Source organism: Stegostoma tigrinum, chromosome 12 (genome assembly GCF_030684315.1).
Source record: "Stegostoma tigrinum isolate sSteTig4 chromosome 12, sSteTig4.hap1, whole genome shotgun sequence".
Taxonomy (NCBI): domain Eukaryota; kingdom Metazoa; phylum Chordata; class Chondrichthyes; order Orectolobiformes; family Stegostomatidae; genus Stegostoma; species Stegostoma tigrinum.
In genome coordinates, this window is record NC_081365.1 from 77,414,869 (window position 1) to 77,428,509 (window position 13,641).

The following is a 13,641-nucleotide window of genomic DNA, read 5'->3' on the forward strand; positions in this document are numbered from 1 at the left end:
TAATCTGATATGAATGTAGGTATCTGACAAGAGTAGGCAACTGATGATATAACACTCTGCACCATGTCTGGATTGTTTGATTTGGGAATCTGATACTAAGAGGTTCTCAACTTGTGATTCGTACATGCATGTCAAATTGTACGAGGGTGGCTACCTGATAGTAAGAGGAATGACTCTAAGGAGGGGGACATATAGTTGATGGGTTAGGGTGGTTGTCTGGTTACGAGGTGGACATTTTTATTAGATTCCCTACAGCGTGGAAACAGGCCCTTCGGCCCAACAAGTCCACACCGCCCGTTTGCTGCATCCCACCCAGACCCATGCCCCTATAACCCACACACCCCTGAACACTATGGGCAATTTAGCATGGCCAATCCACCTAGCCTGCACATCTTTGGACCGTGGCAAGAAACCGGAGGAAACCCACGCAGACACAGGGAGAATGGGCAAACTCCACACAGACAGTCACCCGAGGCTGGAATTGAACCCGGGTCCCTCGCGCTGTGAGGCTGCAGTGCTAACCACTGAGCCACTGTGCCACCCAAATATCTCAGGTAGACAGGAATTTTGACCATACTAGAGCTGGCACCTGGATGGAATTACAGCTAGTGTCCTAAGTTTTTAAGAACTGGTACTGGTAGTACTGGAAGAAGTAGATTGATGATACTGGAGCAGTAGCTGAATGGTATTACAGCAAATATCTTGACAGTATTAGAATGGATATCTGGATGGTGATACGGTGGGTGCCAGGACAATATTACAGTGGGTATTTTGATGACAACAGAGCAAGTATTTTCACAGTATTATAGCAGCTATTTGGTACTATTAGAACAAGAGTCTTGTCAGAATGAGACCAGGTATTGGGATGGTACTAAAACAAGTATTTTGACTGTATTAGGGTGGGTATCTGGATGGTAATAAAGTGGGTATTTTGACAGTATGAGATCAAGGAAGTAACTTGACTGCATTGGGGCAGGTATCTGATTGGTACCACAGAGTATCTACTTGGATGGTATTCAAGTTAGTATCTTGAAGTATTAGAGCTGGTGTCTGCTTGGTAATAGAGCATAATGGTACTGGAGTGGATATCTGGATGATATTAGTGTGCGTATCTTAACAGTATGTAGTGGTGAGAGTAAAACAGAAAACTGCAGGCCAGTGAGTCTGTGTAGGAAAACTATTGGAAATAATTCTGCCAGACAAAATAATCTCCATTTGGAGAGACAAGAATAATCAAAGGTCGCCAGCATGGCTTTGTAAGGGGGAGACCATGTCTAACAAATTTGATTGAAATTTTTGAAGAGGTAATTAGATGTATCAATGAGGCTAGTGCAGGTGACGTAATCTACACAGACTTCTGTCAGTGTTTCAACAAGGCCTTGCTTGGCAGACTGGTTAAGAAGCTAAGAGACCTTGGGAGTCACGGCAATTTGGCAAACTGGATCAAAAATTGGCTTAGTGCCAGGAAGCAAAGAGTGATGGTCAATGGGAGTTTCTGTGACTGGAAAACTGAGTCCAGTAGCATTCCACAGGGGTTCAGTGTTGGGTTACTGGCTATATGTAGTGTATATTAATGATCTAGATATTAATGTAGGAGGTATGATTGCAGAGGCACGAAAGCTGGTGGTATGTTAACACGGAAAACCTTCAAGTACAGGACGGTAATGATGAACTGAGGGGTGAGAAATGGACATTAATCCTGAATATTGTGAGGTAATCAATGTTGGGAGGATTAGCAAGGAATCTGAATGGTAAGACCCTGGAAAGTACTGAGAATCGGGAGGACCTTAGTATGCATGTCCATATATCCTTGAAGGCAACGGTACACGTAGATAGGTGGTTAAAAAGGTTTATGGGAAATTTGCCTTTGATAAACAAGGAACAGAATACAAGAGCAAAGTACGATGGAGCTGTGTATAATGTTAGTTAGGCCAACCTGAAGAATTGTGTGCAGTTCTGTTTACCACACTAGAGGAAGGATGTGACTGCACTAGAGACAATGCGGAAGAGATTTACCAGGGTGATGCCTGGTCTTGAGAAATTAAGCTCAGAAGAAAGACTAGATAGACTGGGGTTGCTTTGCTGAGATCAGGAAAGGCTGAGGGGAGAAGGGACCCGATCGTACAAAGTTCTGAAGGGCATAGAAAGGGTAGATAGGCAGAGGCTTTTCCCCTTAGCAAAGGAGGGAAAAACCAGTAGGCACGGTTGTAATGCAAGAACCAAGATTTACGGGAGATTTGTGAATAAAATTCTCACAGAGAATTGTATGTATCTGGAACTGACTGCCTAAAAGGGTGATAGAGAGGCATTTAAGAGCTACTTAGATGAACACTTGAAGTAGAATAGCATTATAGTACACTTCTTGACAATATTAGAGCAAATATCTTGACTGTAATAGTGCAGCTACATGGATCATACCCAAGTGAGCTTCTTGACAATATGAAAGTGGGTATCTAGATGATATTGGCCCGAGAATATTTTGACGATATTATAGCAGCTATCTGGATGGTAATAGAAAGAGCATTTTGATGGTATTTGGATGGTGTTAGAGTGAACACCTCGATAGTATTAGAGGAAATGTCTGGATGGTACTGGAGTGCATATCTTGACAATATTAGAGTGTATACATGAATGATATTCATGAGAATATCTTGTCAGTATTATGGCACTCATCTGGAGTGTATGAGAGTGGTCATCTAATATCATTAGAACAAGCATTTGGTTTCATCTGTATGATTTATAGGTTGATTTTTGATGTTATATTGTTGGGTCATTGATAATATCACAAAATATTTAAGGTGGGTATCTGTTGGTACCCAATGGCAACTGAGAGTGAGACAGTAGGTGTCTGATGAGAACATTTACATCTTAAGAACATAACTAGGAGGAGTGGGGCATTTGTCCCCTCGTGCCTGCTCCACCATTTAACACAACCAGGACTATTTTGAGGCTTCAACTACACCTTCCTGCATTATCCATTCATCTTTTGAATCCAGTAAATCTATTTATCTCTGAACAATTGAATGTAAGCAGCTCCCTGGAGCAGAAAACTCCAAAGGCCCTCCAAGACCCTCCGAGCAAAAATATTTCTCCTGACATAGTCCCAAATGGCCAACTCCTTATCCTAAAGTCATGACGATGAGTACTTGATTTCTCACTGAGGGCAGACATGCTCCCATTGCGTACCCTGTCAAAGGGTAAAGGGTTGTCTGATTGGGGTGAGGGGAAAGCTGATGGGATGAGGACAATCTAATTGTATATCCGATATAATGAAGGGGATACCCAATGGGTGAGAGGGTATCCGACAGGCTTAACAGGGTAAGTGATTAAACGAGGTTGTATACGATGACAAGAGGAGTTATCTGAGAGGATGAGGAGGAAATCTGACTGGGTGGTGGGATATCTGAAGGCGAATGGGTAACAGATATGTGAGCGGTTATGAGTAGATGAGAGGGTATCTAATGGGGCAATGGAATGGTTAATGGGGGCAAGGTGGGTACAGAATGTTGTGGAGGATGTCTGATAATGAGGTTGAAGGGATATTTGATGGGATGAGGATACCTGATGGGATGAGGAGGTAGTTGATTAGTGATGAGATGGTACAAAAACAAAGTTGCTGGAAAAGCTCAGCAGGTCTGGCAGCGTCTGTGGAGGAGAAAACAGAGTTAACGTTTCGGGTCCAATGACCCTTCCACAGAACTAGTGACGATATAGTATTTGAGATGAAGAGTAGATATTTGAGAGGATGGGAGATATACTTGGGCAGTGGTGAGTTGAGGGGTATTTGATGAAGGATAATGTGAACCAATAAGGTAGCGTTTGATGGGATGAGTGGGTACCTGAATAGATGAGACGGTATTTCAGGAAATGGAGTGAGGTGTGTATTTGATAATACAGGAGTGAAGATAAGGAGGGGACTATTTCATGACATGGGGTATTTGATGGGATGAAGATGATGGGGGCATCCGATGGAATGAGAGAGTTTGATAATTTGAAGGCATCTGAATTTGAGGAGGATTTAATGGCACAGGAATATTTGGTGTGAGGATACCTGGTTTTTAGGAGTTATTTGATGTCTTAGGGCTAGCTGATGATGAGTTACTTGAATGAAAAAGGGCATCTGAGGGAATGTGGTGAATTTAATGGTATGAGGTAAAAAAATGAAAGAACTGCAGATGCTGTAAATCAGAAACAGAAACAAAGTTGCTGGAAAAGCTCAGCAGGTCTGGCATCTCTGTGAAGGAAAGAAGAGTTCATGTTTCAGGTCCAGTGACCCTTCTTCAGAACAGACCTGAGGATCTATGGTCTATGGGATAAGCAGCTCTGTGATGGATTGAGTGAGGGAATAGCTGACACAATAGAGGTATTTGATTACTTGGGAGTTATTTGATAATTTGGAGGAATTTGATAGTTATTAAGGAATCTGACAGGCGGGATCTGCACTGCCTTGCAAGATGTAGCTAATATTGGAGGAGGGGCTCCTCTCTGATCTGCAGAATAAGGTGGTATTTGATGATGGGGGTATTTAATGATAAACAGGCTATTTGATGAGGGACTCTGCACTAACCTGCAGGCTGAGGGGGTTGTTTGTTGGTGCATGAGGTATTTAATGGTGAAAGGGATATTTGATGTCTGAACTGCAGGATAGGAGAGGTATTTGGTGAAGGGATTATTTTATGAGCTGGTATTTCATGGCAATGGAAATGTTTGATGGTACGGGGTGTATTTGTTGATGAAGGTTGTATTTGACAGCAACTGAGGTATTTGATGAAGGGGGTATTTGATGAAGGGAAGTTGATGAAGGGGTATTTGTTGATGATGAAGGGGGTACTTGATGACAGGTCCGATCTGACCCGCAGAATGAGCTGGTGTTTGATGAGAGGAATTATTTGATGGCGAAGGGGTATTTGTTGAGGGGGTATTTGTTGATGAGGGGGTATTTGATGAGGGAGTATTTGTTGATGAGGGGGTATTTGAAGGTGACGGATATTTATTGATGAAGGAGTATTTGTTGATGAGGGGGTATTTGATGGTATGGGGATTATTTGATGATGAGGGTTATTTGGTGGTGAGGGGGTATTTGAGGGTGAAGGGAGTATCTGATGGTGAGGGTGGTATTTGGTGGTAAAGGGGTGTTTTTGATGATGGGGTATTAGATGGAGGGGGTGGTATTTGATGATGTGGGGTTGGTATTTGATGAAGGTATGTGATGGTGAGTGGATGTATATGATGGAGAGGGTATTTGATTTTGGCGATATTTGATGGTGAAGGGGGTATTTGATGGTGAAGGGGGTATTTGATGGTGAAGGGGGTATTTGATGATTGGGGTAGTTGATGGTGAATGGGTATTTGATGGGGGTATTTGATATTGGGGTGGTATTTGATGGTGAAGGGGGTATTTGATGATGGGGGGTTATTTGACGGTGAAGAATGTATTTGATGATGGGAGTATTTGATGGTGAAGGGGGTATTAGATGGTGGGGGTATTTGATTGTGAAGGGGTATTTGAAGGTGGGGTAGTATTTGCTGATGGGGTGGTATTTGATAGTGGGGTAATATTTGATGATAGGAGTATTTGATGATGGGGGTAGTATTTGATGACAGGAGGGTGATATTTGATGATGGGGGTATTTGATGATGGGGGTATTTGATGATGGGGGTATTTGATGATGGGGGTGGTATTTGATGATGGGGTGGTATTTGATAGGGGTGGTATTTGATGGGGGGCGGTATTTGATGGGGGGCGGTATTTGATGGGGGTAGTATTTGATGATGGGAGGGTGATATTTGATGATGGGTTATTTGATGATGGGGGTATTTGATGATGGGGGTAGTATTTGATGATGGGGCGGCGGTAGTTGATGGGGGGGTAGTATTTGATGATGGGGGTATTTGATGACGGGTCGGGTGGTATTTGATGATGGGGGTGGTATTTGATGACGGGGGTATTTGATGACGGGGTGGTATTTGACGACGGGGTGGTATTTGACGACGGGGTATTTGATGATGATGGGGTGGTATTTGATGACGATGGGGTGGTATTTGATGACGATGGGGGGTATTTGATGACAGGGGTGGTATTTGACGACGATGGGGGGGTATTTGATGACGATGGGAGTATTTGATGACGGAGGGTGGTATTTGACGACGGGGGTATTTGATGACGATGGGGGGTATTTGATGACGGGGGTATTTGATGACGATGGGGGTATTTGATGACGGAGGGTGGTATTTGACGACGGGGGTATTTGATGACGATGGGGGGTATTTGATGACGATGGGGCTATTTGATGACGAGGGGGGTGGTATTTGATGACGAGGGGGGTATTTGATGACGGGGTGGTATTTGACGACGACGGGGGTATTTGATGACGATGGGGGTATTTGATGACGATGGGGTGGTATTTGATGACGGGGTATTTGACGACAGGGGTGGTATTTGACGACAGGGGTGGGATTTGACGACGATGGGGGTATTTGATGACGATGGGGGTATTTGATGACGATGGGGTGGTATTTGATGACGGGGTATTTGACGACAGGGGTGGTATTTGACGACAGGGGTGGTATTTGACGACGATGGGGGTGGTATTTGATGACGGGGGTATTTGATGACGATGGGGGTGGTATTTGATGACGGGGTATTTGATGACGGGATGGTATTTGACGACAGGGGTGGTATTTGACGACGATGGGGGTGGTATTTGATGACGGGGGTATTTGATGACGATGGGGGTGGTATTTGATGACGGGGTATTTGATGACGGGATGGTATTTGACAGCGGGGGTATTTAATGACTATGGAGGTATTTGATGATGATGGGGTGGTATTTGATGACGGGGTGGTATTTGACGATGGGGGTATTTGATGACGATGGGGGTGGTATTTGATGACGGGGTATTTGATGACGATGGGGGGTATTTGATGACGGGATGGTATTTGACAACGGGGGTATTTAATGACTATGGAGGTATTTGATGATGATGGGGTGGTATTTGATGACGGGGGTGGTATTTGACGACGATGGGGGTATTTGATGACGATGGGGTGGTATTTGATGACGGGGTATTTGACGACAGGGGTGGTATTTGACAACAGGGGTGGTATTTGACGATGGGGGTGGTATTTGATGACGGGGGTATTTGATGACGATGGGGGTGGTATTTGATGACGGGGTATTTGATGACGGGATGGTATTTGACAGCGGGGGTATTTAATGACTATGGAGGTATTTGATGATGATGGGATGGTATTTGATGACGGGGTGGTATTTGACGATGGGGGTATTTGATGACGATGGGGGTGGTATTTGATGATGATGGGGGGTATTTGACAACAGGAGTGGTATTTGACGACAGAGGTGGTATTTGACGACAGGGGTATTTGATGACGATGGGAGTGGTATTTGATGACGGGGTATTTGATGACGATGGGGGTATTTGATGACGATGGGGGTGGTATTTGATGACGATGGGGGGTATTTGACGACAGCCCCGCTCTGACCTGCAGGATGAGCTGGATGTGTTGCGGCTCCAGCAGGTTCCCAGCTCCGGGTGCGGGTCCCCGGCCGCCGTTGCCGCGGCGGGTGATGAGGAGCCGGCCGTAAGGCCCCGGGCTCTGGAGGTGCGAGTAAAGCCGCTGCTTGCTCTGGTTGACGGGGAAGAGGCTGTTGACGAGGCTCCGCTCGATCTTGGCCAGGCTGTGTCTCGGCGCGAACAGGTACTCCATGTCGTCCTGGAGCCGGTAACGGCTGAAGCTGGCCCCCAGCAGGATGGAGAGTAACACCGGGGCGGAGGCGAACAACACCGGGTGGTTCCCGATCAGCAAGCCCAGGCGGTAGAAACCGCTCCGGAGGCCCCGGTGGAGCAGCTGCCGGAGCATGGTGCCCGGGCCTCGGCCCCGGCCTCGCCCGCTCTCTCCAGAGTCACCGCAAGGCCCGGGCCTCAGAGCCCGGAGCCCGGCCGCTCCGAGCCGCCCGCCTTCGCCGTCACCGCCATCCCCACCGCCCTCCTGCGCTCAGGCCCCGCTCCCGGGAAGGCGGCGCTGTCGGCGATGGGAGGGAGGGAGGCGGGACAGGTCGGTCCTCCCCACCCCACACCGACCCTGGAAGGGGGAGGGGGTGATGGAGAAGGAGGAGCGGCTGGGGGATGGGGAAGTGGGGATGTTGGAGGGATCGGGATTGGTACTTTGGAGGGAGGGGATGGGGATGTTGGAGGGATGGGGACGGGGATGTTGGAGGGATGGGGATGGGACTGTTGGTGGGTTGTTGCAGGAACGGGAATAGTGATGTTGGAGGGATGTTGATGGTGATGTTGGAGGGATGAGGATGGGGATGTTGGAGGGATGGGGAAAGGGATGGATGTGGATGTTGGAGGGATGGAGATTGGTACTTTGGAAGGATTGGGATGGGGACGTTGGTGGGATCAGGATGGGGATGTTGGAGGGATGTGGATCGGGATGTTGGAGGATTAGGGATGAGGATGGGGTATTCGAAGGATGGGGAAGGGGATAGGGATGTAGGCGGGAAGGATGGGGATGATGGAGGGATGTGGATGTAGGAGGGTTGGGGATGGGGTTGTTGCCGGGATAGGAATGGGGATGTTGATTGGATGGGGTTAGGGATGTTGGAGGGCTGAGATGGGGATGTTGGAGGGATGAGGATGTTAGAGGCATAGGAATTTTGGAGGAGTGGGGATGTTGGAGGTTTGGGATGGGGATGTTCGAGGGATGGGGATAGGGATGTTGGTGGGAGGGGATCGGGATGTTGGAGGGAGGGGATGTGGATGGGGATTTTGGAGGGATGGGAATGGGTATGTTGCTGGGATGGAGATGGTAATGTTGGAGGGATGCAGACGGGGATGTTGCAGGAACGTGGTTGCGGATGTTGAGGGATGTCAGTGGGGGTGTTGGAGAGAGGATTTGGGGATGCGGATGTTGGAGGGAGGGAATCGGGATGTGGATGTTGGAGGGATCTGGATGTTGGGGGGATGGGGATGTTGGGGGGATGGGGATGTTGGAGGGATGGGGATGTTGGAGGAAACGGATGGAGTTGTTGCAGGATGGGGATGGGGCTGTTCGGGGGAGGGGATGGGGATGTTGGAGGGAGGGGATTGGGATGGGGATGTTGGAGGGATGGGGATGGAGATGTTGTTGGTATGGGGACGGGGATGTTGGAGGAATGCAGAAGGGTAGGTTGGAGGGATCGGGATGATGGAGGGGGGTTATGGGGACATTGGAGGGTTGGATATGTTGGAGGAAGTGGCTGGGAATTTCGGTGGGAAGGGTTGGGGATATTGGAGGAATGGGGATGTTGGAGGGATGGGGATGGGCATGTTGGAGGAAGGGGATGGGGACATTGGAGTATTCGGGTTGGGGATGTTGGATGGGTGGGGATGGGGATGTTGGCGGGATGAGATGGGATGTTGGAGGGATGGGATGTGGATGTTGGAGGGAAGGGATGGGGATGTTGGAGGAATAGGGATGGAGATGTTGGAGCTACGGGAAGGGAATGGGGTTGTTGGAGGGAGGGGATGCTGATTTTGGTGGGAGGAGGTGGGGATGTTGGAGGGATGAGATGGGGATGTTGGCAGGATGAGATGGGATGTTGGAGGGATGGGATGAGGATGTTGGAGGGAAGGGATGGGGATGTTGGAAGGATGAGGATGTTGGAGGCATAGGAACTTTGGAGGGATGGGGATGGGGAAGTTGGAGGGATGGGGATGTTGGTGGGATGGGGATGAGGATGTTGTTGGGATGGGGATAGGGATGTAGGTGGGATGGGGATGTTGGAAGGATGGGGATGTTGGAGGGATGGGGAAGGGGATATTGGAGGGAAGCAGAAGGAGATGTTGGAGGGATAGGGATCGGGATGATGGAGGGAGGTTATGGGGACATTGGAGGGTTGGATATGTTGGAGGGAGTGGCTGGGAATTTCAGTGGGAATGGTTGGGGATATTGGAGGGATGGGAATGGTGATGTTGGAGGGATGGGAATGGGCATGTTGGAGGAAGGGGATGGGGATGTTGGAGGAAGGGGATGGGGACATTGGAGGGAGGGGATGGGGATGTTGGAGTATTCGGGTTGGGGATGTTGGATGGGTGGGGATGGGGTTGTTGGAGGGATGGGGATTGGAGTGATGGAGGGAGATTATGGGGGTGTTAGGGTTGGATATGTTGGAGGGAGTGGCTGGGAATATTGGAGGGAAGCGATGGGAAAATTGGAGGGATGAGAATGGGGATATTGGAGGGAGGGGATGGGGATGTTGGCGGGTTGGGGAGGTTGGCGGAATGGGGATGTTGGAAGGATGAGGATGTTGGAGGCATAGGAATTTTGGAGGGATGGGGAAGTTGGAGGGAGGGGGATGGGGAAGTTGGAGAGATGGGGATGGGGATGTTGGAGGGATGGGGATATTGGAGGGATGCAGAAGGGGATGTTGGAGGGATAGGGATCGGAATGATGGAGGGAGGTTATGGGGACATTGGAGGGTTGCATATGTTGGAGGGAGTGGCTGGGAATTTTGGTGGGAAGCGAAGTGAATATTGGAGGGATGGGAATGGGCATGTTGGAGGAAGTGGATGGGCATGTTGGAGGAAGGAGATGGGGATGGGGATGTTGGAGGAAGGGGATGCGTGTGTTGGAGTGTTCGGTTTGGGGATTTTGGATGGGTGGGGATGGGGCTGTTGGGTGGATGGTGAAGAGAATGTTGGAGGGATGGGGGTCGGAATGATGGAGGGAGGTTATGGGGATGTTGGAGGGATGGGGTTGTTGGATGGATGGAGATGGGGATGTTGGACGGAAGAGTTGGGGATTGGGTAGTTGGAGGGAGGGGATGGGGTTGTGGGTGTTGGAGGGAGGGGATGAGGATTTTGGAGGGAGAGTTTGAGGATGTTGGATGGAGGCTTTGGGGATATTGGAGGGAAGGGGTTGTGATGGGTGAGGGAGTGGTAGGAATGATGGAGGATGGAGGTGGGAATGTTTGATGGAGGGTTGAGGATGTTGTAGTGAGGAGTAGATATGTTGGAGGATGGAAGTGGTGATGATTGAAGGAGGATTTTGGAAGTAGGTTGTAGGAATGAGGATGATGGAGGAACAGGGTGGGTTGATAGAGGGAGTGGGTGGGATTGATGGAGGGAGGTGGTAGGGATGTGGAGGGAGAATGTAGAGATGTTGGAGGGAGGGGTAGGATTGACGGAGGGTGGAGGTGGGAATGTAGGGGGGAGGGGTAAGGATGTTGGAGGGAGAGGTAATAATGTTGGAGGAAGGAGGTGGGGATGATTGAAGGAGGGAGTGGGGACTTTGGAGGGATGGGGTGAGGATGATTTAATGAGGGTTGGGGATGATGGAGGTAGGGGTAGGGATGTTGGAGGGAAAAGGTGGGAATGTCGGAAGGAAGATGTGGGGATGTTGGAGGGGGGGACTAGAGTAATAGCAACCATATAGGGAGTTAGGTAAGAAGTTAAAAAAGCAGGACCTGAAGGGTTCTGATTTGTGGATTACTCCAAGTGCCACGTGCCAGTGAGGATAGAAATAGAAAGATTGGCCAGATGAATGCAAGAATGAGGAGCTGGTGTAGGGGCCAGGGTTTTCAGTTCTTGATCATTGGGAACTCTTCTCAGTTAGAGGTGACCTGTACAAGAGGGAATGGTTCCACTTGAACTGGAGGAGGAGATTTTCTCGTGCTACCCAGCAGGATTTAAACTAGTTTTGTGGTGGCTGGTGGGGCTTGGTGGTGGGGTCTGTGAATAAGAGAGGGGCCATGGAGAAGTCAGGGGAAAATACATTAGCAGTCAAGAGCAAGTTTACTATTCAGGATAGCCAGTGACACAGTAAATGGAGGGAAGTCACTTCTGGTTTAAAGCGCATTTATGTCAACAAAATAAGCCATTGTTAGTAAGGCAGATGAGCTCAGAGAATGGAATGGCTCTTGGGACTGGGATATTGTAGCCATAACAGAAACATGGTTGAGAGAAGGGCAGGATTGGCAGCTCAGTGTTCCAGATACAGGAGCTACGAGTAACACAGAAGTATATGTAAGTGAGGAGAGGGAGTTGCCCTTTTGATAAGCGAAGACATAACAACAGTGCTTAGGGGGTTGTCAAATGAGGCCATATGGTTAGAACTTAGAAACGAGAAGAGGCTGGTCACTCTGTTGGCTCTGTATTGTAGACCTCAAATAGCCAGCGGGTACTAGAGGAGCAGATGTGCAGAGAGATTGCAGATACCTGTAGGAATAATAATAGTATTGGTTGAAGATTTTAATTTCCCCTGGTCTGGGCTATCCAGAGTGTAAACGACCCAAAAATGATGGAATTTGTCAAATATGTCCAAAAAAAGTTTTTTTTAAATCAATATGTAGAGGGCCCTACTGGGGAGAGTACAACACTGGACCTTAGGAAATGACGTCCAGCATGTGACTGAATTGTCAGTTGGAGAGCACTCGTAGTTAACTCTCTTAACTCTCTTAGTTTTAACATAGTTTTGGGAAAAGATAGGACAGGTCCACAGGTGCTAAACTGGAGCAGAGCCAATTTTGGGAGCATTAGACAAGATCTAACAAGAGTTCGATTGGATGAGTCGGTTGGAAGGAAAAGGAATGACTGGTGAATGGGAAGCTCTTAAAACTGTGATACCAGGAGTCCAGGGACAGTATGTTCCTGTTAAGGTGAAGAGAACAGCTGGCAGATTTAGGGCTCCCTGGCTGATGAAGGATATTGAGGCTATGGCCAGGAAAAAGTAGGAGGCATAGATTAGGTTTAAGATATTGGACTCAAGTGAATCCCTAGATGACTATCAAAAGTGGAGGAGGACATTTAAGAGGGGAATTAGAAGATCAAAATGAAGGTATGAGATGGATCAGGCAGATAAGGTTAAAGATAACCCCAAGAGGCTCAATAGGTGTATTAAATGTTAAAGAGCAGCTAGGGAGAGAATAGGTCCCCTTAAAGATCAGCATGGCCATTTATGTGTGGAGCCACAGGAGATGGGGGAGATTTTTAATGACCATTTCTCCTCAGTGTTTACTGAGAGAATCATGGATGCTAAGAAAATAAGGGAAACAAATGTTTTGGACCACATACCCTACCAGACAGGAGGTGTTTGCAACCTTAAAGCACAATAAGGTGGACAACTCCTCTGGGTCTGATCGAGGCCATCCTTGGACATTGTGCAAGGCAGGGGAAGAAATTGCAGAGGCTCTCTTTTCATCTTCAGCCACTGGTGAAGTTCCAGAAAACTGGAGGGTGACTAATATTGTTCCGTTGTTTAAGAAAGGTAGCAAGAACAAGCCAGGACACTGCAGGCCAGTGAGCCTGACATCAGTCGTAGGCAAGGAATTTGACAGGATACTGAGGGACAGGACCAACCAACATTTGGATAGTTAACATCTGATTGGGATAGTCAGCATGGATTCGTGCATGGGAAGTCATGCCTGACAAATCTTGTAGAATTTTTTTGAAGAGGTAACCAAGACAATAGATGAGGGTGGGGCAGTGGATGTTGTCTGTATTGACTTTGACAAGGTCCCACTTGGCCCGTAATGAAGGTTGGGTCGCTTGGGATCCAGGGAGATCTAGATAATTGTATTGACAGTTGGCTCAATGGTAGGAAGCAGGGGATGATAGTTGTTTCACGGACTGGATGTC

At 48.1% G+C, this 13,641-nt stretch overlaps 1 protein-coding gene across 9 annotated transcripts in view; it reads right to left on the reverse strand.

Annotated features, from left to right (window-relative positions):
• The window catches only part of ptchd1 (patched domain containing 1), a 42,007-nt gene extending 33,979 nt beyond the window's left edge, over positions 1-8,028 (reverse strand). For all 9 annotated transcript variants that reach the window (XM_048540350.2, XM_048540348.2, XM_048540349.2 and 6 more), the window contains exon 1: positions 7,505-8,028. In XM_048540350.2, coding sequence (XP_048396307.1) covers positions 7,505-7,882 — 378 coding nt within the window. In that variant the 5' untranslated portion in view covers positions 7,883-8,028. The remainder of the gene's footprint in view (positions 1-7,504) is intronic.
• Positions 8,029-13,641: the final 5,613 nt, after the last annotated feature.